We start from the raw sequence: 26,671 nt of genomic DNA, 5'->3' as shown, positions 1-26,671 counted from the left end.
TCCAAGTGGCTGCTTCCAAAATATCTTTGGTAGGAACTCCTCTGAGGAAAGCTGCAGAGGTAGCTGTGGCCCTTGTGGAGTGAGATCTGATGCCTGCAGGTACAGTTTTACCATGAAAACAGTAACAAAAGCGTATGCAGTGGGCTATCCATTTTGAGATTGTCTGTTTGGAAATTGGCTTCCCTTGAGCTCCTATAGCATAGGACACAAAGAGCTGTTCTGATTTTCTGAAAGGCTTTGTTCTGTCCAAATAATAACGCAGCTGTCTGTGGATGTCCAAGGAATGTAGTAGTCTCTCCCCTTTGTTTTGAGGATTAGGGTAGAAGGTAGATAAGTGTATAGCCTGACTCAAAGCTACCCTGGATACCACCTTTGGCATAAAGGATGGGTTGGTTCGTAAGGAAACTCTGTCCTGATGGAAGATGATAAAAGGCTGCACAGCCATGAGGGCTTGTAGTTCCGATACCCTACGAGCTGAGGTGATAGCCAGAAGGAAAGCTGTTTTCCAGGACAAATATTGCAAATCTGTTGAGGCAGCTGGCTCAAAAGGAGGCAAGGTCAGCTTTTCTAGAATGAAATTGAGATCCCAAGCAAGTATTGGTTGTTTCCTTGGGGGTTTTATATTCTTAGCCCCTCTGAGGAACTGTCTTAAGAGGGGGTGAGAGAATAAAGGTGAATCTGTGTTGTATTCTGCAGAAATGGCTGAGGCATGGATTTTGATGGAGGAAAATGAAAGTCCACTGCTTAGCAGCTCAGCTAGATACTGTAATATTTGAGGTAAATTCAGTTTTCCAGGATTCTGGCCCTTTTTCTCATTCCAAGCACAAAACCGTTTCCATTTTGCGGAGTAAGCTTTTCTAGTAGACGGCCTTCTGGCCTCCAAAATGACATCCTGCACCTCCTTGGAGAGTAGGGTTTGTTGTGATATTAAGGAATCTTCCATGCGGCCAGACTGAGTGTTTTCAGCTGACTGTGAAGTGTTTTGAAGCTGAGCTGAGTCAGAAGAGGCATTAGAGGTAGGGTCCATGGAGGGGAATGAGTCAGGCTCCTCAGGAGTGGGTACCAGTGCTGTCTTAGCCAGTCTGGAGCAATGAGAATAATCTTTGGTCGGTCTGCTCTGGTTTTTAATAGAACTTTGGGCAGCAGAGGAAGAGGTGGAAAGGCATAAACTGTCATTGTTGTCCAACTGAAAGAGAGAGCGTCCACTCTCCAGGCCTGTGGATGAAAAGTCCTTGAGCAGAATTTTGTCAATTGGTGATTTTTGTGGGAGGCAAAGAGATCTATGTCTGGCCTTCCCCATGCTTGAATTATCTCTGTAAAAACTTGAGGATGCAACTTCCATTCATGTGGATCTGTCATATTTCTGCTTAGGTTGTCTGCCAGCATGTTTTCCTTGCCTGGCAAGCACTGTGCTTGAAGTTCGATTTGTAATTCCAGAGCCATGTTCCAAAGTGACATGGCCAGCCTGCATAGGGGGTATGAATGGGTTCCTCCCTGTTTGTTTATGTACCACATTACTGTGGTGTTGTCTGTCCTTATCAATAGCTGACCTGGATGCAGAAGGTCTTTGAAAGCTATAATAGCATTTATTACTGCTAGCATTTCCTTTTGATTGATGTGAAGGTGCTTTTCTTTTTGGGACCATTTGCCCTGAATGCACCGATCTGTCATGTGCGCCCCCCAGGCATAGTCTGTTGTGATGACTTGATTTGCTTGAGGCTTGCAGAATGGGAGACCCGTGTTTGTTTGGCATGCCTGAGCCCACCACAGAAATTCCTTTTGGAGACATGGAATTAGTGGTATTATTGTTTCCAAACTGTGGCTGTGTTGAGACCATAGGTTTTTCAGGTACCATTGAAGTTTCCTCATATGCAGCTTTGCACATGGGATTAGTAGGATGCAAGATGCCATGAATCCCAGAGCCTGCAGGATTTTCCTTGCAGTCAGCCTGGTGAAATTTGCTAGTGTTCAGAAGTATTGAGTTAGTTGCCCCTGCTTCTCTGGCGTGAGGTAGGCCATCTGGGTGTTTGTGTCCAAGTTGGCACCCAGGAAAATTATTTTCTGAGAGGGTAGTAGCCTTGATTTCTTTTTGTTGACTGTGTATCCCAGAGAATTCAACAACATTATTACAAAAGCCAGATGTTTCAGAAGTATGTGCTTGCTGTCCGCTTGGATCAGGCAGTCATCCAAATATGGGTATATTTGTATCCCTTGAAGTCTGCAGTAGGCAATTACTGATGCCAGGCATTTTGTGAATACTCTGGGCGCAGTAGATAAGCCAAAGGGCAATGCAGAGAATTGATAATGGGTTGAACCTGCAAAAAATCTGAGGTATCTTCTGCAATTTTGTCTGATTGGACCTCAAGGAGGCATACCTGCATGTCCCAATGTTACCAGCCAAGACTCCTTGCCCAGCATGGGAAGAAGCTGCTGTAATGTGAGCATCTTGAATTTTGGTACGAGTAAAAATGTGTTTAGGATGGATAGGTCCAAAATAGGTCTCCAATCTTTTCCCTTCCTTGGTACCAGGAATAGTCTAGAATAAAAACCTTGACCTTGTTCGTGAGTAGGTACCTCTTGAATAGCTTTCATGTCCATGAGATCTGAAATTTGTCTTTGTGCCTCTGCCCTTTGATTGTGTGGCAGGTTTGGCATGCCTCTCATTTTTGGAAGGGTGTGAAAATGGAATCTGTAGCCTCTGTTTATAATGTCCAGGATCCATTTGTCTTTTGTGACAATATGCCAATTTTTTGAAAATAATGCCAGTTTTCCGCCTAAGGATGCTGCCATTTGAGCCTTGCTTGGCATGCAAAGGGGAAAGTCATTAGGCTTGCTTTCTGAATGGCTGCGAACTATCCTCACCACCTCTTTGTGTAGGAGCTTGCCATTGTTTGCCTCTAAACGATCCTTGGGATTGCCGTCTGCCCCTCAGGCGCCTGTATCCACCTCTTTGGGGTCTGTCTGTGGCTGGAAAGGACCAATTTTTGGAAGGCCAATTTCTACTGAAACGTGGAGGTTGTACCTGTAGAAAATCTTTCACTGTTTGCATCGATTTAGCCTTTTCCTCCATTTTCTTTAATACCTCCTCAGCTTTAACACCAAATAATACATCCTTTTGTAGAGGGGCATCTAGTAATTTAGCTTTGACATGATCTGGTAAGGTTTGCTCCTTGAGCCAGGCATGTCTACGTAGGACTGATCCTGTAACAGCAGCTCTACATGAGGCCTCTAGAGCATCAAAACCACATTGCAAGGTATGTTTACCCACTTGTTCTGCACTATGCATCAAATCCTGCAACTCCTTCAAGTCTGGTTGTTCAGGTTGTGGCATTTTACTTCTCAATTGTGATAACAGAAACTGTTGGTACTTTAGCATATGGAACTGGCAGTTTAATGCCCTCATGGTTAAGGTGGCCGAGGTGTATACCTTTTTTCCCCACCTTTCTAAGGATCTGGAATCTCTCTCGGAAGGTAATGGGTTTTTAGCAGTGGATGCCTTAATTCCCTTGGGGCCCTGTGAGATAGTTTCTAGGTCAGCCGCATGGCTTTTGTATAAAAATTGGTGTGAGTCAGGAACCCGGTAGTACCTGTCAGGCTTCACTGGGGCTGGAGGTAAAGAATCCGGGTTAAGGCAGGCCTCCGAGTACACATCATCTAGTATGTCTAAGACAGGAGGTATAGCCAGAGGGCTGTGCTGGGGTAGTAAGAGAAAATCCCTAAGCCTTTTCTTGGAATCTGAGTACTCTTGGCCTTCCCAGTGGAAGTGTTCTCTTAAGGTATGCAGGGTTTCCCCAAATGAGTAATCCTCTGGGGGGGGAGACAGAGGGAATGGACTCCTCAGCATCAGAATCTTCAAAAGGGGAGTAGGAATATTCCTGTTCATCCGAGTGATCTGAAATAATGGAGGCCTGGTCAGAGGAGGGGGATTCTTCCTCCACTCTGGGCCTTTTGTCCGGGGTTGAGAACCCCTGATAAGAGTAATCAAATCCTCAGCCATTTTAAGCATCTGTTTTTTAGGCATGGGGCCTGGAGAAGGGCCCTGTGGAGCTTGTCTCTTAGAATGCATGGCTGCTTTAGACTTAGTGAAAGCCTTGATAGAAAAAGAAGAGGAAGGTCTGAAGACACCTTGAGAGGAGGCAGACCTGTCTACATTTTGAGATTCACCACCAAGAGTGGCTTCGGTATCTGTAGTCGGGGTGTGGGCCGAGGGGCCAACGACCTCGGGCACAGAAGACACCACCAATGAAGTGTCGTCGGTAGGCAGGGGCTGCGTAGGCGCCTCGCTGAGAACCGGACCACCTGTAGTCAGCTTTGGCGTGATGTCGGTAGAGGCCGCGGACCTCTTGTGTCGGTCCTTGTCTTTGCATTTTTTAGACAAAACTGGAGTCGGAGTATCCGACGACATAATATAGTTAAATTTTCTGCCAAAATAGTGCTGGGCGAACTCCGCCCGACGCTTAATGGTGCGTTTGTTGAATGTAGCACAAAAACGACAGACCGAGACGTCGTGGTCTGGGCCTAAGCAAGGAATGCAGAGGGAATGAAAATCCTTATGCGGTATTTGCTTCCCGCAAGAAATACAATTATTAACTTTGTCTGACATCGGTCTGAGGCAAGAAAAGTTTCCCCAACGGGGTACTTAGCTTTCAAGAAGACTTTGGTTGCAAAATTTTCGTAATTTCAGGAGCTGGCCGACTGGCACTTGCGAACTGCTTCTGCTTCGGGCACCACGCGGCAAGAAAGACTGAAGAAAATGGCGTCGGCTGGTTCTTTTATACCCCTGGCGCACTGACGTCAGGGAAGAAGAGACGACAACCGACGCCGGACCTAGACTTTGGAATTCGGCTGAACGAGGACCCGCCTGACGGCAGGAGAACCCATCTGTTATGACTGCAGCTGTATGCACGATGAACATCTATGGAAGGATTACTACTGCTATTCCAAGAAATGCTTGAGACTCTAGAAACCACGTCTGTCGCTGCTGGAGGCAAATGAGATCTGGGGGAGTTAGGCAGAGGAAAGAAAATTATGAGAAGTGGGAGGAGCACGAGACTTGGTTCCTAGTCTGTAAAAATCCATCCAAGTCGGATCCGAGAGTCAGATCTGGAACCCAACCATTAGGAGGAATGAAAGAGACAACATCAAATGGCACCATTAAGCTTTGAAAACTGGCAAGTCACTGGGACAGGATCCAAATAGTTTATGCATCTGTAACAGTTATATAAATGTTGATCATCATTAACTGTGAAGAAAAACTTAGAATCCATAACACAAGCTGAATAAACCCATAAGTTATTCCTTACCTCACAGGAAGAAAAGGCACACATCAGAAACCTATTTACTTACAGATGCCCAATGTACAATATTACAGACTTATTAGCAGTTTTAGGCTTCAGCTCCTTCCTTTCTGACATGTAGGTATGCCACCTTTACTAGAACAGGTTTGACAAATGAACCTACTGCTGCTCTACGTGTTAAGTTAGGTATTACTGAAAAGCTGACCCTAAGGTACACAGAGATATATCTACCATATGATTATGACAATTAATAAATAATCAAGTGAATACATTTCTACATCTAGACTTCTCTCATTTCATAATGATTTAAAAATCTAGTCAGCCAGTCAACCAACCATACCTGGCATCCCAGTAGCAAGCGTCTGTCCAAAGGCCAGAGCAGAATTTACGGCTGCAGCTGCTACTAAGGGGTCTGTTTGTTGTCCTTGCTGGTTCTGATTTGGAGTCAATGGACGTTGACTAGTCCCAGCCCGCAGAACCTGAAAGACAGTCCAACAGAACAACAATCTATTCAATGATGCTCTTCAAATAAAACCTTTTGCAGCACTCAACTGCTGTCAAAGAAAATGTAATGCTAAATTGTCCAAATTAAAATCTCAGTGTGATAAGGTTAAAGCAAAAAATTAATTCACTATATAAAACAAATATACACATATTTTGGCTACCTGAAATTCTGTTTTTGACCAGTTAAATTTCTGACAGGTACACAAAGTGTCTGTCTACAAAACAAACAAAATGAATGTATAGTGTGCTGCCTCATTGACCTTGGAACCATTTATACTTATACCTAGCAGAGCACAATTCTATGAACACTGCTGCTGTGCTGGCAAAGAAAATATGTAGAAGCATAAAGTCCTATATATTCCCTTACAGAACTGCACATACAGCTCCAACCTTGACTTTACAAGGCCACAGCTTAAAACTTGGAAATTAGAAAGCTACCTAAGCTACCTAAGCATTTAAAACTGCTGCTTTTATTTTAGCAGTTTATCACAATCACCTGACAGATTTAACTGCAATTAGTCTTACAAGTGATCATTCTCCTACAAAACATTTATCAATGCCTGAATATTAAATGCTATTTATCCATCTGCAACTATGCGAAATTCGCTAAATCTGACAAATGACATCTGAAGTTAAAGCAAGCCTGAATAAGCTGCACTATCTATCCTACCATACATAACCTTTAACTTGGCTTCTTTTAAAGCAATATTAACAACATGCAAAACTCTGAAGGAAATAAAGACTTTATCAAATGAGCAGTAAATTTTACTACAGAACTTTTATACGACTTTGAACGTACTACAAAAAACACCACACTCAATGCAAATAATATATATATATATATATATATATATATATATATATATATATATATATATATATACACACACACACACACACACATTTATTTATTTATTTTATTTTACATTTGTTGACCGGGCTAGTCCAGCTGGATTTATGTCCATTTTCAGTGGAGGCCCGGGGAGAAAAGCTCCAGTCGTTTTTACAAGTTTGCACAGAAATAGGCATAATAAGATAACATTTATAAAACAGAGTAAGTTAATACATGTAATACACAAATATGAATAAGATTGAAACAGAGAGAAAAGATAAAATGTCTTTTCAAACAAGGAATAATAGAGATTTTTTTGTCATACTGTATATATATGAGATAATGAGAAGTTATGTACCTACCATAACGTTCCATGTTAGTTGTCTTCTTCTCGCCTTCTTTCTTGCTGGATGGGTTCGGAGCCATTCCTCGGCTCCGACTCGGCCAATACTAAAGCTCGAGAGCTATTTTTACCGGCTCGAGGCTCCCCTATATCCCACAATGCTAGGCGGTAAATACACAGATCTCATTTGATAGCTAAAAGTATAGCAGTGCTGGTCTCCTAGAGACAGAGAAAAATGAAATCCACCTCTATAGAAACTACCTGTAGAACTATCAATCAGGGGCAATAGAGGTGGTTGACGCTGTGGAAGATAAAAGATCCCAAGAATCCTCTCGGTCTGTCCAGGCTAGGTGGATGGAGGGTGGGACGCAAGAAAGAAGGCGAGAAGAAGACAACTAACATGGAACGTTATGGTAGGTACATAACTTCTCAATGTTGTCAATCTCGCCTTCATTCTTGCTGGATGGGACCTTGTCCCTAGCACCCTTATCCTGGGTGACTCATCGGAACAGACTCTTGAGTACGGTGGAACCAAAGTTAGCCCGGTTTCTGGAGGCCATATCCAATTTATAATGTGAGATAAAGGTATGAGGAGAAGCCCATGTAGCTGCTTGACAGATGGAATCTATAGGCAGTCTGTCTTGAAAGGCTACTGACGTAGCTAACGCCCTGGTTGAATGAGCTGTAGGTCGTGATGGTAGCTTTTGGTGTCTGAGTTCATAAATGAAGGAAATTACAGAGGCCAGCCATCTCGAAAGGATCACTTTGGAAACTGGAAGGCCCATCTTCCCTTCCGCATAAGATAGGAACAGCTGGTTAGACTTCCTAAACTATTTAGTCCTATCCAAATAATAACGAAGCTGGCGATGAACATCTAGGAAATGTAACTTTTGTTCTGCCTTGTTGGAATAATTAGGGAAGAAAACTGGAAGGTTGATTGTCTGATTCAGATTCGCCTCAGAAGAAACCTTGGGTAAAAAGGAAGGATTGGTCCGAAGGGACACCCTGTCTTTGCTGAAAACTAAGTATGGAGGATGACTGCAAAGAGCATGAAGTTCAGATACCCGTCTAGCTGATGTTATGGCTACTAGAAAAAGGGTTTTCCATGAAAGCAATTTCAGATTGCAGGAAGCGGCCGGTTCGAAGGGGGGGGGGGGGGGAATCAAGGAGGCTAGAACCAAATTTAAGTCCCACTGAGGTGGGGGGTCTCTAATTGGGGGCTTGAGCAAAAAGATACCTTTTAGAAAGGCTTTGCAAAGTTTATGGGACATGGTGCTGGAGTCTGAAAAGCCTACATGGAAATTAGATATAGCCGCCAATTGTACTCTAATAGTAGATGAAGAAGAACCTGAGTGAAAAAGTTCTGCCAGGAAGTCTAGTACAGACTGGATAGGTGCAGTGAAAGGGTCTATGTTATTAGTTGCTGCCCAGAAGGAAAAACGTTTCCACTTGCTATTGTAAATCCTTCTTGTAGAAGACTTGTGGGAGGCTATAAGGATGTTACGGACCAAATGGGAAATTAAAGGAAGCCTGGCTAGGGTAGGAAGTGGAGCAACCAAGCTGTGAGGTTGAGAGATAGGAGGGAGTGGTGCAGCCGACCCGATTGATGGGTCAAAAGATCTGGCACTGGATCCAGATGGCAAGGCTGCTCCAATAGAAACAGGTGAAGGAACGGAAACCATATCTGACAAGGCCAGTAAGGGGCAATGAGGACCATGTCGACTCTCAATGCGGTAGCTTTCTGAATTACTTGAGAGATCAGTGGAAAGGGGGGAAAGGCATACAGAAGTCCCCGGGGCCAATCGTGGACTAGAGCGTCCCTGGCGGGTTGACCTGGTAGGGGAAAGAGGGTGAAGAAATCGTGACACTTGCTGTTTTGGGGAGTAGCAAAAAGATCGCAGCAAGGTCGGCCCCATGTCTGAAAAATTTCTTCCAGCACTGACTGTTTGAGAGACCACTCGTGTGGCATGAGTATGGCCCTGCTCAACTTGTCCGCTATCACGTTGGACTTTCCGGGGATGTGCGTTGCTATCAGAAACCGCTGAGATGAGATCGCCCACTGCCAAAGTCTGAGTGCCTCTCGACATAAGGGATAAGACTTGGTTCCGCCCTGTTTGTTGATGTACCATACTACAGACATATTGTCTGTCTGAATTGCAATAGTCCCGGTGGGAAGAGAGTGCTGAAGGGCTTGCAACGCTAAAAGTACTGCTCTCATCTCCAGGACATTTATGTGCAAATGGCTTTCGAAAGGTTGCCATGTGCCCTGGACCATCCTGCCCTGACAATGCCCCCCCCCCCCGATCAGGGAGGCGTCCGTTGTCACCGTGGCAACCGGGTGGGGGGGGACGTGGGATCTGCCCTGAAGAACTTGAGGGGAGGTCATCCACCAAGATAGATGCTTCTTGCATGATTGGGTCAGCAGAATACTGTGAGACATTGGGAGCTGTTGGAAGGGCCACTGAGAAAACAGCATCCACTGGAGGATCCGCATGTGAAAGCGGGCTAGGGGAAGAACTGTAATGGCAGCTGCCATGAGACCTAAAACCTTCAAGACAAACCTGGCTTTGATCCTGTCACACTGAAGAAGAATGTGAACATGTTTGCGGATATCTGATACTCTTTGCTCTGTTAGCTTCGCGGAAAGATGAATTGTGTCTAAGGTGGCGCCTATAAAGGTAATAGACTGACAAGGCAACAAGGCAGATTTTTCGAAATTTATGGAAATGCCTAGAGCTTGACAAGTATGAATGGTGTAGTCTCTGGATATGAGAAGTTGACGCCTGGTGGTAGCGGTAAGGAGCCAGTCGTCTAAATATGGAAACACCTGGAATCCTTGTCGTCTCAGATGAGCCGTGACCACTGCCATGCATTTGGTGAACACTCGAGGGGCTGTAGTGAGACCAAAGGGCACGGCTCTGAACTGATAGTGACTGGCTCCCAGCCGGAAGTGGAGGAACCTTCTGGAGCGTCTGTGCATCTTGATATGATAGTACTCATCCTGAAGGTCTATTGAGCACATCCAATTGTCCTGACCCAAGAAGGGTAGAATGGATTGAAGCGTGACCATCCGGAATTTTGTTTTGTTTACAGACTTGTTTAGTCTGCTGAGATCCAATATCGGTCTCCAGTCCCCTGTCTTTTTTGGAACCAAAAATAATTTGGAGTAGATTCTGGATCCTTGCTGGTCTGCCGGGACTGGCTGGATAGCTCTTTTTGACAGCAGCTTTGATATTTCTAGCGCTGCTTGTTCCCTTAGACCGGGTGGAACGTCTGGAAGGGGCCCTTTTGGTTGAGATGGGATGTGGACAAAGGGAATTTTGTAAGACTCAGATATAATCGACTGTACCCATTTGTCTTGAGTGAGAGAAAGCCAGGCTTCTGGATACAGTGGTAATCTTCCCCCGACTGCCTCCGAAGGTGGACAGTCGGGCAGCTCCTCGGGGATGCTGAAAAGGTTTGTCAGAGAGAGTCTCTCTGCTACCTTGATTTTGCGGACCCCCCTGTCCCTAGGGCGGCGTCTATTGCTGTTCCCCCCTCTGCCTCTAGAGGGGAACTGACTCTGTGCATCAGGCGAGACTCCCTGTGATTTGTGGAACCACATTTTTCCCCCCTTCTGACCCTTGGGATACAGTCTAGAAGGGGTAGAAAACTGGACTCCCACGGCAGAGAGAGTCTTGCCATCCTGTTCGCACCTAGTCAACGTGTCCTTCACCTGAGGTCCAAACAACGCTGAACCATCAAAAGGGGAATTGGTGAAGGACGCCTTGAAAGGGTCCGTAAAGTTACAAAGCCGCATCCAGGTGTGACGTCGCAAAGCTACACCTGTGCCAGCGGCCCTACTCGCCCCAATGGCCGCATAGGAAATAAGCCGCATGGAGGAGTTGACGACTGAATTCAGGGTTGCCAACTGGGAGTTCATTTTGTCTCGAAACCCCTCAGTTGTTGGATCCTGCAAAGCATCACCCATTTCCTTGAGCATATCTCTCTGAAGACGGGTGAAGTGACACAAGTAGTTCAGCGAACGCATAGCAAAGGTCGCTGAGGAGAACATCCGCTTACCGTACCTATCCATAGTCCTAGATTCCTTATTAGGAGGATGGATAGGTACCGAAGGGTCAGCTAATTCCTTCTTAGTGGCTGCGGCCACCACCATAGCATCAAAAGAGACGCCCTTGGATAAGAATTCTTTGTCCTTAGGAGCTGTAATAAACTTGGACGGCCTTCGTGGGGTAGGTTCCACCGTATCAGGGGCTGTCCACGCCTTCCTTGCCACCACTTCCATGAGGGGGTCAAAGGGAGAAGATACCCAGGAGGTGGAAGGGCGAGAGCCAAAAGCCTCAAGGTAGACCGACTCGTCCTCTGAAGGGTTACGGGTGGACCAGTTCCCCCTCTGTCTAAGGATCTCAATGATGTCTGAAAAGGAGACATCCTCAGAGGAGGACCGTGGGGACCCTTCCGACTCATCCAAGTCGGTATCCGAGGTGATAGACTCGGGGGAGTCAATATGCTTCCTCTTGCATTGTTTCTTCCGAGGGGGTTCCCCTGAAGGATCAGGAGAAGCCTCGGAAGAGGAGGATATTCCCAGTGGGGAAACTTGAGACGTTGGCTCTCTACGGTCTGGGACGAGAGGGTGGGTAGAGACCATCGCAGGCACTGTAGAGGGAGGAGCTGAGGGAGCCGACCGTGGAACAGACACCGGGTCTAGCACGCTCCGCATGACCTTGAAGGCGCCCCGATCAGGCAGGGCCGAAGATCCCTGCTCCGAAGAGACGAGGACTCCTCCCGGCATCGAAAGAGATGGCTCCGAGGCCGATGTTGGGGCCGAGCTTACCAGCGCCGAAGCTCCAAGAGGGAGAACGGGCTCGGACAAGGGTCCGATGCCACTCGCCCCCTCAGAGCCGACGGGGGAAGCTCGGCGCCCAGATCCCTCCAAGGAGGAGATCGGAGCCGACGATGGAGCCGAAAGTGGAAGTATCGGCTCTGACGCACCGACAGTCACGGCTCCCAGAAGCTCCGGCTCCGAACTCATGGGAATCGGAGGAGGAACTGAGGAAGGGATGGGTATAGCCACTGACCATTGAGTAGGGCTATACAGTATTTGGGCCAGTGCCTGGGACTTGAGAAGTCTGCTCACCACCCTCTCTAAGTCGTGGTCGGACAGTCTGGAGGACCGAGAGGAGTGTGACCTATGGCTCCTCTCTGATAAAAGTGGAGATCCCGGGGCCGAGTGGATAGAGCCAATGGATGGGGATCTCGACCTCTTCCTAGTAGATGGCTCCGACAAAACTATCGGAGCCATCTGAGTCTCGGACCTCTCGGCTCCAGCCGGAGCCGAGGTAACAGTTTGAATCTTCTAAACATCGGCTCCAGACAGAGTCGATGTCGAAGCAGCCTTAGAGCCACCAGCGGACGGCTCCGAAGCTGGAGCCGACGCCTTGGAAGGCTTAGAAGGTTTTCCTGACACAGTCCGGGTCAGGGAACCTTCAGGCTTTAATAAGCCTCGAAGTATCAGTTTGTTTTTGCATTCCTGCAGGACTCTTGGACTGAAAGCGTGGCAGACAGAACAAGAGTCCTGCAGGTGCAAAGGTCCCAGGCAATACACACAAGAAGTGTGACCGTCTGTCAGAGACCTTTTCTGACAGCACGAGTCACACTTCTTGAAGCCTGAGACCTTGGAGTCTTTAGACATCCTAAAGTGGCTGTAAAACACAGACACACCTTTAAAGAAAGGGGAAAACTAAGCCACTCACTCACACAATAAAGTATGACTAAGGGAAAGAAGTGAGGAGGGCCCGAAGGCCTAAGGAAATTAACAGGGGATAAACGGGAAAAACAATTAGGGGAACCCGAATGAAACTAGGGATAGATAACTAAAACACTATTTTGAGAAACTATCCTAAAGAAAAATAAGGGGATTTTAGCGTTTGACAACTATAAAAGGTCACTAACCTGCAGAGCCGGTAGAAACAAGCACCTCGCAGCTAAAGCGGCAAACGAGATCTGGGTATTTACTGCCTAGCATTGTGGGATATAGGGGAGCCTCGAGCCGGTAAAAATAGCTCTCGAGCTTTAGTATTGGCCGAGTCGGAGCCAAGGATTGGCTCCGAACCCATCCAGCAAGAATGAAGGCGAGATTGACAACTTAACATCATATGTTTACATAGATTAAAGGTGGTTGAGGAGGAGATGTATAGAAAAGGTTATGGTGGTAAAGGGGGTTAGTCGGGGTTTGTGCAAGGACAAAGCCATTGTGCTTTTAAGTGACTTTTTAGTTGATTTTTAAAGAGAGGTAATGATGAGAGAGATGTCAGTTTTGTGGGAAGTTTGTTCCAACACACACACACACACACACACATATATATATATATATATATATATATATACATATATATATATATATATATATATATATATATATATATATGATAGAAATCTGTCTGAAATGCTGGTGACAACTATGAGGATAACAGAAAAAAATGGATTATGTACCCACCTACAATTGCAACAATTTCTGTAGATATTCAACATTATTAGCAATTCACTCAGACAGCAAGGTAAAACACATCAGAGGTCAAAAATCTGCCTGATGCCTGCTACAACTGGAAGGAAGACTGCTGTTAAGGAAGACTGCTGTTATGCTATGTCAAAGTGCCAGGTTCAATTAAATTTTAAAAGGTCAAAAGTCAGCATAAGCAGTTGGAATAGAAAAATGATGGAAAAAAGGTGAAACTGGGTGAAAGTCTCAGCATCAAGAAAAGTACAGTTTTGTACCTACATAAATGTAGATGTTCATCGTGTGACACTGCTGCAGTCATTACACTTGGGTTATCCTGCCATCAGGCGGTTTCCCCAGTCGGTCTGAGTTCCAAAGTCTTGGTCCGGTGTCGGTTGCTGTCGCTTCTTCCCTGACGTCAGTGCGCCAGGGGGATATAAGATGCAGCCGACGCCATTTTCTTCAGTCTTTCTGGCCGCGCGGTGCCCGAAGCAGAAGCAGTTCGCAAGTGCCAGTCGGCCGACTCCTGAGATTTTCATACCGATGTCAGTAAAAGTTAATAATTGTATTTCTTGTGGGAAGCAAATACCTCATAAGGATTTCCACTCCTACTGTATCTCATGAATAGGCCCTGACCACGACGTCACTGGTTGTCGGTTTTGTGCTAGGTTTAACAAGCGCACTATTAAACGTCGGTTTGATTTTGCCCGACACTATTTTGGCAGAAAATTTAATTACACTATGCCGTCAGAAATTCCGACAACCACATCAAGAAAATAGTCAAGAAGAGTACAAAACAGCCAGTCTTTTGTTAGAAATGAGAAGCCAAAATACCATCAAAATGGCAATTATGCCTCCCAATCTGTTAAAACACTTTAAGGAAGGTAAACAACTTTCACGGAGGTGATGCACGACAATTTATATAAACCATCTCTCACACAGTATTAGGCAAGGCCAAAAAGAGTCAGATAGTACAGTAAGAAATTCTAGGCAGCCCAAACAGAAGCTTCACAATCTCTAGATGCCCTGAAACCAGTCCTACAGAACTTAGCATACTGAGTAGTCACAAATTCTGAGAAACCAGCAAACTTTGTGTGTTAAAGTAACCAGTATTAGAATGTGTGGCTGCTAAGTTATGCACCATAACTTCATATTTTAGCATCTCCTTTAGCAGCCTCACCTGTGAACTCCACCATCACCACTTCCAGCCAGCACTTGTAAACTGTCTCATCTGAAGCAGTCTTCCTTGGAGGAGGATAGCTTATTACTTCAGCTGTCCTCAGTGCGAATGGCACTGAAGCATGTCCAAAAAGAAAACCATCACATCTATCCCAATTCATCAAATGAATGAACTAGAGGCAATCCAGCAAAGGAAGACTTTGTTTCACAAAGTACAAAACCCACTTCCAAAAAGGTGGAAAACAGACAGACAAACAGAAGACATGAAAGGAAAGCATGCCCCCTGACTGAGATGCTCAAGAACTGCAGCACATTGGAATGGTGAGTAGCACTACTACCTCAGAGCACAAGGACGTCCAGTTCAATTCTCAGCTGGGGTGCTTTTTATGAGGACTAGGATATACTCAAAAGTCCATGTGGGGTGTCTCCAAGTGCTTTGGTTGCCCTCTGCCTCCCAAAGTCATACAGTAAATTGCCTGTTGATTTTTCAAACTGGCCAAAGGTGAGGAAAAGTTATGTACTTGCCAAAACCATAGATCAGTGTTGTCTGCCCCAGATTCTTCTTGGATCTGACTTTGGCCACATTCAAGCTATGTATCCAGTGTTCAGGCTAGGCCACTTCCCTTATCAATAAACACTCTTGTAACAAAAGTAAGCTTCCTCAGCTTGAGTTTGCCCACAATACCAGACAAAAGCAGTCCACTCTAAAATAATTAAAGACTTAGTAGAAGACCAGTCAACAGACAGAAATAAAGAAAGAAACCAGCTGTCATGCATAGGCTTGAACATAAAACCTGAAGTAACTAAATGCAGCTCACCAAGTTCACTTCCAAAATGAATGAAAAGAGCTATAAGTAAGGGGGAAGGAGGCAGGGAAGCTGAGGAAGGACAGAAGTAGATAATACAGATCTACTGTTATGGTGAGTATATAATTTTCATATTTGATGCTCTCTTCCTTCCATTCCACAATGGATCAGATAGATTTCCCAGCTACTGTAACTCTTGGGTGGTCTCACGGAAGGATATTCCAGAGCACATACAAACCAAAGGAGACTCTTGACCTACTCCGTAAATCCAATTTATAAAGAGAAATAAAATTATGAACCTTGGACCAAGTAGCAGCAGCACAAATGTCATTAAGTACCATGGAGAAAAAGGCTGTAGAAAAAGCTACACATCTTGTCAAATGAGCCCGAGGCTTTGATGTACTGACCGGACGTTGGGATATCCTTGCAGAAAACCCTTAAGGTGAAGCATACTGCAACAGTGACATGGAAGGACATCATACAAATCCAAATCAGAAATGAAAGAACAGCCAAAATTATCAGAGACATTTATTTTAGGTGCTAAGAACTGCACAATGTTTAACACAGCTCCCTTTCAGCCATTTTCCTTCATACCAAGAGATGATTCAGAAGTCAAGAAAAAAAATAAGGCTAAGAATGGACTCAAAGATTAGTTGTGTAAAAACTTACCATAATGTTTTCTCTGTTGCAATATTCTTTACATAAGGAAGTTGCATGCTCAGGTGACTCGACGCCGGCCAGTATAGCAAAGTCTTTTACTACAATGCGGTGCGCAGTCCATCTGGATGTAGGCTACTACTGGAAGTAGGCCATAAAAATGACGTATGTGAGCACCATCCTCAGAACTGAAGCCCCAAGCAGAGAGACAGTCCAAAGGCTAGAGATTCAGTATATCTAAGAACAGAAGAAAGTGGGATAGAATACTACAACAGACAAATGTTATGGCAAGTACTTGCATAACTAATCTATGTCCTTCTATTCATATGGCAAGTTTTACACAACTAATCTATGTCGTTCTATTCATCTATTGCAGTATTCTTTACATGATGGCAAATACCAAAGCTCATGTGAAGACGGAGGTGGAGTTAGTGGAAGAATTTCCCAGGAAACCATGAAGAATGGCCCTGGCAAACCCAGCCCGGGATCCAGAAATGGAATCCAGTTTGTATTGCTGGGTAAAATTGTGGTCAGATGTCCAAGTTGCTGCTTCTAGAATAGAGTTGGTGCCAGCCCCTGTGGAGGACACTGTTCTTGTAGAGTGAGCCTTGATCAAACAGGGAAGGGATTTTCCATGGTAGGCACAACAGAAAGAGATGGATTTTGAGATCCAGTTGGAGATGTTTTGTTTGGATACAGGCAATCTCAGAGCCCTGGGGTGGAAAGACACAAACAGCTAGTCAACTTTTCTTGTAGGTTTAGTTTTGTGAAGGTAAAACCTGAGTTTGTGAAGGATCCTCTCACTGCTCTTTTGGAGAGAGGGGGAAAAGGTTGGCACGTGAATGGCCTGGTTTAAGGACAACTCATTAACTTCTTTGGGCATGAAGGACAGGTTGGTGTGAAGGGAAACCCCATCTTTGTGGAAGACCAAGGAGGGAGAAGCCATCATGGCCTGGAGCACAGAGACCCGCCTGTCAGAAGTTATAGCGACCAGCAAGACAGTTTTCCAGGTGCAGTACTTGAGGGAGCTACAGGAGGCTAGCTCGAAAGGTGCTAGGGTCAGTTTTTCTAGCACAAAGTTAAGATTGGGGGTGGAGGAGGTCTCCTGGGAGGTCTAATGTGGAGGATGCCTTTGAAAAACTGTTTGGCCTCAAATCTGGAAGTTAAAGGAAGTGAAAGGGGGGTTGGGAGGGTGGCCTAATGGTTAAGGTGTTTGCCTCACAAACGCAAGATACAGGGTTTGAGTCTCACACGGGATAATTGGCTACGCTTAAAATGGCTAGCAAGGGCAGTTAGCTTAGTACTACTCTATGAGCCTATGAACATGCAGAGAGAGCTGACAAATGTGCTTTTATTGAAGAGTAAGCCAAACCAGCATTGAGCAATTCACACAGATGAAAAAACCAAAGGGAGATCCACTGTTAGTGAGTCCAGGTTTCTAGCAATACACCAAACAGAAAATCTCTTCCATTTGGAAAGGTAAGATTTCCTCATATTGGGTTTCCTGGTCTCCTGCAGGACTTGAAGCAGATCCTCAGAGAAACGGTGTCTAAAGGGTATCAGGGCTCTATCACCACAGGGTCAGTGGAAAAGTTTACAGGTGTAGGTAGATGAGGGAGGCCTTGTTCTGTCTGAACAAGTTCACTCTGTGAGGTAACTTGTGATGATTGCCCTTGGCTATGTGCAAAATGGGGAACCAGTGCTGTCTTGGCCAATAGGCAGTCACCAGCAAGATTTTCAATCTGTCCTGTTGAATCTTCAGCAGGATTTTCAGAATGTGTGGCAGGGGAGGGAATACATAAAGAAACTTCCTCTTCCATAAAACTGATGGGGTGTCCACTTTCCATGCTTGAAGATGTGGTTCTCCAACACAAAATTTTAGAAGTTGTTTGCTCAAAGGGGAGGCAAAAAGGTCTATTTGAGTTAAACTCCACTGATGGACTACGTCCAGGAACACATCCCTCTGAAGCATCCATTCATGGCCCTGTGTTGCAAACCTGCTCAGTGTGTCTGCCACAGAGTTCTGGTTGGAAGGGATGTAGACCGCCTCTAGAGAAATTTGAAGTTAGCATGCTAGTTCCCAAACTTGTAATGCTAATCTGCACAGCAGGAAGGAAATTGTCCCCCCCACACTTATTTACATTCCACAGAAAGTACAGTAGTGTACACTTACCATAAATGTGGATGTTCAAGTGTATTCACTTGTTGCAGTCATTACATTTGGGTAATCTGCTGGCAGGTTGCCTTCAGTCGGCCTGATTAACAAAGTCTTGGGTCCTGCGTTGGTTGCTGTCCCTTCTTCCAAGACGTCAGGTCGTCAGGGGTATAAAACATGCCGCCAACGCCATTACATCAGTTTTTCTTGCCCCAGATGTCAGGTGCCCCCTAAATGGGGAGCAAATAAAATTAAAAACACAAAAAATATGCCTCCAATCCCAAAAGTAAATACACCAAAAGGGCTTTTAAGCATAGTGAAAGAAAGTAGAGGTATAGCCATAGAAAAAATAGGGGGCTGGAGGGAGGGTAACCAGGACTGCAACAGTGAATACACTCGAACATCTACATTTATAGTAAGTGTACACAACTGTACTATGTTCTTCGTCTTTCACTGTTGCAGTCATTACATTTGGGTAGATTCCCAAAGCTATGGTTGGGTGGAGGGAATTATACAGCATTAGGACCAACTATAAGGCCCTGCATGACAGCAGTGGCAAAGCCTGCTCTGGATTTAGAGAAAAAAGGTAAATGGTAATGTTTGCTGCATGTATGAACTGAGCTCCAGGTAGCAGCTTCTAGAATGTCCCTGGTAGGAACACCTCTAAGAAAGGCTGTAGAAGTAGATGCAGCCCTGGTGGAATGGGATCTGATCCCCTGGGGGATAATTTTTCCATGGTGCATATAGCAGAAATGAATACAATGGCTTATCCATTTGGAAATAGTTTGCTTTGAAATAGCCTTTCTCTCTGCCCCTGCAGCAAATGCCACCAGTAGTTGTTCAGATTTTCTTTGAGATTTTGCCCTGTTTAAGTAAAATCTAAGTTGTTTGGGACATCCATAGAATGTAGAATACGCTCCCCCTTGTTCTGTGGATTGGGAAAGAAAGTTGGCAAATGAATGGTCTGATTAAGAGCTACAGTGGATACCACCTTAGGCATGAAGGATGGATTGGTCCTGAGAGATACTGTGTCCGCATGAAAAATGATGAAAGGCTCCACTGCCATAAGAGCCTGTAATTCGGAAATCCTTCTAGCTGAAGTGACTACTAAAAGGAAAGCTGTTTTCCAGGAGAGAAATTTTAAGTCTGCAGTAGCAGCTGGCTCGAAAGGAGAGAGAGAGAGTTGAGTTTCTCCAATACAAAACTGAGGTCCCAGGCAGGGGTTGGAGCTCTCCTGGGTGGTCTTAAGTTTTTGGCCCCTCTGAGATGCTGCTTTAGCAGAGGATGAGAGAAGATGGGAGGTTCTGTGTTGTAATGAGCTGAAATGGCTGAGGCATGGATTTTTACGGAAGAGAAGGACAGGCCCTTGTGAAGCATCTCAGTTAAGTATTGTAAAATCTGAGGGATATTGGGTACTGCTGTGCTTATCCCTTGAGAGTGATTCCAAGGCACAGAATTTTTTTCCATTTTTCAGCATAAGATTTTCTAGTACTAGGCCTTCTTGCCTCCAAAATGACATCAATCACAGGTTTGCTGAGGGATGCTAAGGGTGAATTTACGTGATTAGCCAAGCTGCAAGATTAAAAGTTTGGAGCTGAATGTGCAGAATTTGGTTGTTCTGCTGAGACAGTAAGTAAGGTTTCTGAGGCAGTTGCCACGGTGGATGGTGTGACACATTGCGCAGGAGTGGGTACCAGTGTTGTCGAGGCCAGTCTGGAGCAATCAAAATCATTTTTGTTTTGTCCTGTTTGACTTTTAGTAGAACTTTGGAGAGCAAAGGCAGAGGGGAAAGGCATAGACGGATAGGTTTTTCCAGCTGAAGGATAGAGCATCCACTTGCCAGGCTTTTTTGTGGTGAGTTCTTGTGCAGAATTTGTCCAACTGATAGATCTTTTTGCCTCACTCCAGAACTATGTCTGGACTCCCCCAATTGCATGTCAACATATTGAAAATCCGTGGTTCCAGTTTCCATTTGTGTGGGTCCATGAGATTTCTGCTTAATTCATCTGCCAGAGTATTCAGCTTTCCTGGCAGGAATTGAGCTTGTAGTTGTATTTGATAGGTCAAGGCTGTGTTCCACAATGCCATGGCTAGTCTGCAAAGGGGGTAGGAGTGTGTAACCCCCTGCTTGTTTATGTATCACATAACCGTGGCGTTGTCTGTCTATCATTAATTGTCCTGGATGAAGGTAGTCCTTGAAGGCTGTCAGTGCATTCTGTACAGCTAGCATTTCTTTTTGACTGACAAGAAGGTGCATTTGATTTGGGCTGTACAAATGAAAATCCTTATGAGGTATTTGCTTCCCACAAGTAATGCAATTATTAACTTTTACTGACATCGGTAAGGAGCAAGAAAAAGTTTCCCTAACGGAGTACTTAACTTTTTAGTTGAAGACTTCGGTTCTGAAACTCGAAAATGAAAATTTCAGGAGTCGACCAACCGGCACTTGCGAACTGCTTCTGGCACCGCGCGGCAAGAAAGACTGATGTAATGACGTCGGCTGCATGTTTTATACCCCTTACGACTTGACGTCATGGAAAAAGGGACAGCAACTGACGCAGGACCCAAGACTTTGTTAATCGCAATGACTGCAACAGTGAAACATGAAGAACATCTGAAAGTGCTGATTGCCTGCTCTGAAAAGCAGGAATTTTCTGCACGAAGCAGCTGAAGATGCTGAGAAGTGATTTAGTTTCTTGCTCCACTTGGAGGGCTTCGGTTGAGGGGTTCAGGATTGCCTGTGAACAAAGACCTGTTTCCCAGGATAGTTCCTGTGAACTTTGGGGACAAGAGAGACCAGAATATGTTTGAGGTCTTTAAATTCCTTGCTCTTTTCCTGCAGGGACTTGAAAAGTTCAGCAGATGGTTTACCAAATAAGGTTGTGTTGTCAAGGGAAGCATCCATGAACTTTGCCTTGATGGCCTCAGGAAGGGGTTAAAGCCTCAACCACGCTAACCTTTTTAAAGCTGAGGAAAAAGCTGCAGCTCTGGAGACAGCCTCAACTGCATTATAGCTGCATTTGACAGTGTCGGGCCACTTGAGAGGATGCATAATAAGGGAAGGTGACAAGGCTTTATTCGCTGAATCTGACATGTCAAGTACTATTTTGGACACTTGAGCCATGAGTTCCATGGAATATTTAGTCATGTGGGTTTGGAAAGTCAAAGCCTTGAAGGCTAAAGTTGTTGAGGTGTAGATTTTCTTCCCTAACATCTCAAACTGCCTACTGTCCTGGTTCGAGGGGAGAAGAGAAAGTACAGGTTTGTACCTACCATAAATGTAGATGTTCGAGTGTATACCCTGCTGCAGTCATCACACTAGGGTTATCCTACAATCAGGCGGTCCCCGCAGTCGGCCTGAATTCCAAAGTCTTGGTCCGGCGTTGGTTGCTGTCGGTTCTTCCCTGACGTCAGTGCGCCAGGGGTATATCACAGGCATCCAATGCCATTTTCTTCAGTTTTTCTTGCCCCAGATGTCAGGTGCCCCTAATAGGTAGGCAAAATATATATACATATAGCTATATAAAAATAAAACAAAACCTTTAGGCACAAGCAAATACACCACAGAGGTAATATAGAATAGAGTGGTAGAGATAAGTTCAGCTAGTTCAGAGGGGATGGAGGGAGGGTAACCTGGACTGCAGCAGGGTATACACTCGAACATCTACATTTATGGTAGGTACAAAACTGTACTATGTTCATCGTGTTACCCTGCTGCAGTCATCACACTTGGGTAGAATCCCAAAGCTAAGAATGGGTGGTGGAGTCAAACAGGGTTAGAGGAGGCTAGAAGGCCATGCAAAACTGCAGTGGCGAAGCCAGCTCTAGTCTTAGAGTAAAAGTGGTAAGTGGTAATGTTTGGTGAAGCTGTGTACTGAACTCCAAGTTGCAGCTTCCAGAATATTCTTGGTTGGCACCCCCCTGAGGAATGGTTTTAGATGTAGCTGCTGCCCTGGTAGAGTAGGGCCTTATGCTACCCGGAACTGGTTTTCCAAGGTGGGTGTAGCAAAAACGTATGCAATGTCCTATCCATTTGGAAATGGTCTGTTTTGAGATACCCTTTCCTTGTGATGCTGTAGCATAGGATACAAAAAGCTGGTCAGATTTTCTGAAACCCTTAGTTTTATCCAAGTAGTAACGTAGCTGCCTGTGAATGTCCAAGGAATGTAGGAGTCTTTCTCCTTTGTTCTGTGGATTTGGAAAGAAGGCGGGTAAATGGATGGTTTGATTTAGAGCCACACTGGATACCACCTTAGTTATAAAGGAGGGGTTAGTTCGTAGAGAAACTCTATCTTGATGAAAAATGAGGAAAGGCTCTACTGCCATTAGTGCCTGAAGCTCTGAAACTCTTCTCGCTGAAGTAATTGCTAGCAGCAGGGCAGTCTTCCATGATATAAACTTTAAGTCAGCTGAGAAAGCTGGCTCAAAAGGAGGTAACGTAAGTTTTTCCAGAACAAAGTTGAGGTCCCAAGTAGGTTTTGGTGCTCCCCTGGGAGGCCTAATGTTTTTGGCCAATTTGAGAAACTGCCTTAGGAGTGTATGTGAAAATAAGGGAGGATCCGTGTTGTAGTCAGCTGAAATAGCGGAGGCGTGGATTTTAATAGATGAAAAAGAAAGCCCTTTGTATAACATCTCAGTTAAATATTGCAAAATCTGAGGTATGTCAGGCTGAAGGGTATTTTGGCCTTTAGCTTGGTTCCAGGCACAAAACCTTTTCCATTTGTCTGAGTAGGCTTTCCTGGTGCTGGGCCTCCTGGCCTCCAGAATAACATCCATAACAGCTTGTGAGAGAGGAGCTGGCTGGTTGCTTAGGTGATTTGCCATGCAGCCAAGTTTAAGGTTTTGAGTTGGCTGTGTAGAATCTGATTGTCTTGCTGTGTGAGCAGGTGGGTAATTTGTGGTAGAATCCATGGTGGGCCCTGGGCCATATTCCTTAATAGTGGGTACCAGTGCTGGCGTGGCCAGTCTGGGGCAATGAGTATCATTCGGGGTCTCTCCATCCTGACTTTCAGCAGCACCTTTGTGAGAAGGGGTAATGGAGGAAAGGCATATACCGTCAGCATTTTCCAACTGAATGAGAGTGTGTCCACTTTCCAAGCTTGATGGTGAAAGGTCCTTGTGCAAAATTTTGTTAGTTGATAGTTTTGGGGGTTGGCAAATAGGTCTATGTCTGGGAGCCCCCATTTTTGAGTTATTATTGCAAATACTTGTGGATCCAGTTTCCACTCGTGGGGATCCATGATGTTTCTTGCTTAGGTAGTCTGCCAATGTGTTCTTTTTTCCTGGCAGGAATTGAGCTTGTAATTGAACTTGGTAAGCCAGTGCTGTGTTCCACAAGGTCATTGCTTGCCTGCATAGAGGGTAGGAGTGTGTACCCCCTTGCTTGTTTATGTACCACATTACTGTGGTGTTGTCTGCCCTTATGATAAGCTGTCCTGGATGCAAGAGGTCCTTGAAGGCTGTCAGAGCATTTTGTACAGCTAGCATTTCTTTTTGATTGATGTGCAGATTCCTTTGATCTGCAGTCCATATGCCTTGAATGCACCATCCTGCCATGTGTGCCCCCCAGGCATAGTTCGATGCATCTATTGTCATAGTTTGCCTGGCTGGGGGTAAGGTGAAAGGCTGACCCTTGCTGAGGTGACATGCCTGTGACCACCATAGAAACTCCTGTTGACGGCAGGGAATGAGAGGTATCATTGTTTCCAAGCTGTGGCTGTGTTGAGTCCATACGCTTTTTAGGTACCATTGTAATTTCCTCATATGCAGTTTTGCAAATGGTATTAGTAGTATGCAAGATGCCATGAAGCCCAAGGCCTGCAGAATTTTTCTTGCAGGGAGTTGGGTCTTTGTTGCCATTGCTCTGAAGTATTGAGTTAATTGTAGTTGTTTGTCTGGCGTCAGATAAGCCATCTGAGCCATTGTATTCAAGCTGGCACCCAGGAATGTCATATTTTGTGAGGGCACTAGTTTTGATTTCTTTTCTTTTACTGTGTACCCTAGGCAACTCAGAAGATGTTTTACAAAAGCCAGGTGTTGTAAGAGAATGTCCTTGCTTTCTGCTTGGATGAGGCAGTCGTCCAGGTATGGGTATATTTGAAGTCTTCTTTGTCTGCAGTATGCAATTACTGGTGCCAGGCATTTTGTGAAGACCCTGGGTGCAGTAGATAAGCCAAAGGGCAGTGAAGAGACTTGGTAATGGGTTGAACCTGCCATGAAAAGGAGGTATCTTCTGCAATTTTGTCTGATAGGGACATGCAGGTATGCCTCCTTGAGGTCCAACGTTACTAGCCAAGCTTTCTTGCCTAACATGGGAAGAAGCTGCTGTAGTGTTAGCATCTTGAATTTGGGTACTTGCAAGAAGGTGTTTAAAATTGAAAGGTCCAGAATGGGTCTCCGAGCATTGTCCTTTCTGGGGACTAGAAAGAGCCTTGAGTAAAATCCTTGGCCTTGCTCCTGTGTAGGTACCAGTTGAATGGCTCTCATGTCCATGAGAGCTGTAATTTGTTTTTGTGCCTCTGCCCATTGATTCTGTGGCAGGTTAGGCATTCCTTTTATCCTTGGCAAGGTGTGGAAATGGAATCTGTAACATTGTGAGATAAGGTCTAGGACCCATTTGTCCTTTGTGACTAACCGCCAGTTGTCTGCAAAAAGTACTAATTTTCCTCCCAAGGGAGCTGCCAAGAGAGTTTTGCTTGGCAGTTTGAGGTATAAGTCATTGTGTTTGCCTTCTAGTAGTTTGTGGCCTGTCTTCTCCTCCCTTCTGTGTTGCAGTGCCCCATTGGCGAGGTTTGTAAGGGATTTGTGCTTGTTCTCTGCCCCTTGGGCGTCTGTATTTACCCCTCTGTGGTCTGTCAGAAGCTGGAAAGGACCAATTTTTTGTTGGCCAATTTCTGCTGAAGCGTGGGGGCTGTACTTGTAAGAAATCTTTGACCGTCTGCATAGATTTTGCCTTATCCTCCATTTTCTTTAAAACCTCCTCTGCTTTAACCCCAAATAAGACATGCTGCTGTAAGGGTACATCTAGTAACTTTCCTTTAATATGATCAGGCAGAGATTGTTCCTTAAACCAAGCATGCCTACGTATAACAGACCCAGTAACAGCTGCTCTACAGGAAGCTTCCAAGGCATCAAAACCACATTGTAAAGTATGTTTGCCCACCTGTTCAGCTGCATACAACAGATCCTGCATTTCCCTGAATTCAGACTGTTGAGGGTGCGTGCCCATCTTTTGTTTTATTTGAGACATTAGGAATTGCTGGTATTTAAGCATGTGAAACTGACAATTTAGTGCTCTCATAGCTAGAGTAGCTGAGGTGTAAACCTTCTTCCCCCACCTATCTAGTGCTTTGGAGTCCCTTTCAGAGGGTACAGGATTTTTATCCATAGAAGCCTTAGCCCCCTTGGGACCCTGGGAGATTGTCTCTGGATCAGCAACAGGGCTTTTGTATAGGAATTTGTGAGAGTCAGGCACTCTATAGTATCTATCTGGTTTGGCTGGAGCAGGAGGCAGAGAATCTGGATTTAGACTAGATTCTAAGAAAACATCATCCACAATGTCTAAAACTGGGGGGATAGCAAGGGGTCTGTGCTGGGGGAGTAAAAGAAACTCTCAGAGCCTTTTCTTTGAGTCGTAGTAGTCCTGACCTTCCCAGTGGAAATGTTCCCTCATGGTATGTAAGGTTTCCCCAAAGGAATAATCTTCAGGGGGAGAAGCTGAGGGAATGGAGTCTTCAGCATCAGAATCTTCATAAGGGGGAAAGGAGTAATCCTGTTCCTCAGAGGAGCCTGAGGAAACAGACACTTGATCAGAGGAGGCATAATCCTCGTCTTGTCTAGGCCTTTTGTCGGGGGGGGGGGTTGGGAACCCCTGATCAAAGAAATGAAATCTTCAGCCATTTCAAGCATCTGTTTCTTAGGCATAGGGCCTTGACCTGGAGACTGAAGAGTAGGCTTTTTTGGTTTTAGAGGAGTCTTAAGCTTAGCATAAGATTTTATGGTGAGAGTAGTCGGTCTGAAGACACCTTCAGAAACCGAAGGTGTTTCTACAGCACCGGCTTCTCCTACTGCAATGTCGTCGGTGGGGCCTAAAGAAAATGGCTGCGTCGGCCTAGAACTCTCTTCTGGAGAATCCGAAGTGGTCTGGGGATCTAATTCAGCGGTAGCCAGGGGCTGCGCAAGCGCCTCACTTAAAACCGGAGAACCGGCGACCGGCCCAGCTGAGGGCTCGGAGTCTGGTTTGGATCTAGGCTGCCTTTCTTTATTTTTGCGATTTTTATGCACGCCAGTAGTCGGTTGCTCCGACAGCATAGTGTAATTAAATTTCCTACCGTAGTGTCGTGCGAAATCAAAGCGTCGCTTAACAGTTCGCTTATTGAACCTAGCACAAAACCGACGTGGTC

General features: G+C 45.2%; 1 protein-coding gene across 6 annotated transcripts in view; it reads right to left on the bottom strand.

Moving 5' to 3' along the window:
- The window catches only part of PUM1 (pumilio RNA binding family member 1), a 3,075,948-nt gene that overhangs the window by 1,884,357 nt on the left and 1,164,920 nt on the right, over window positions 1–26,671 (bottom strand). For all 6 annotated transcript variants that reach the window (XM_044084662.1, XM_044084694.1, XM_044084669.1 and 3 more), the window contains exon 7: window positions 5,638–5,776. In XM_044084662.1, coding sequence (XP_043940597.1) covers window positions 5,638–5,776 — 139 coding nt within the window. The remainder of the gene's footprint in view (window positions 1–5,637; window positions 5,777–26,671) is intronic.

Source organism: Protopterus annectens, chromosome 1.part1 (assembly GCF_019279795.1).
Source record: "Protopterus annectens isolate FY-2018-M chromosome 1.part1, PAN1.0, whole genome shotgun sequence".
In the NCBI taxonomy this organism is placed as follows: Eukaryota; Metazoa; Chordata; order Ceratodontiformes; family Protopteridae; genus Protopterus; species Protopterus annectens.
This window is presented reverse-complemented; position numbering and strand designations above follow the sequence as displayed.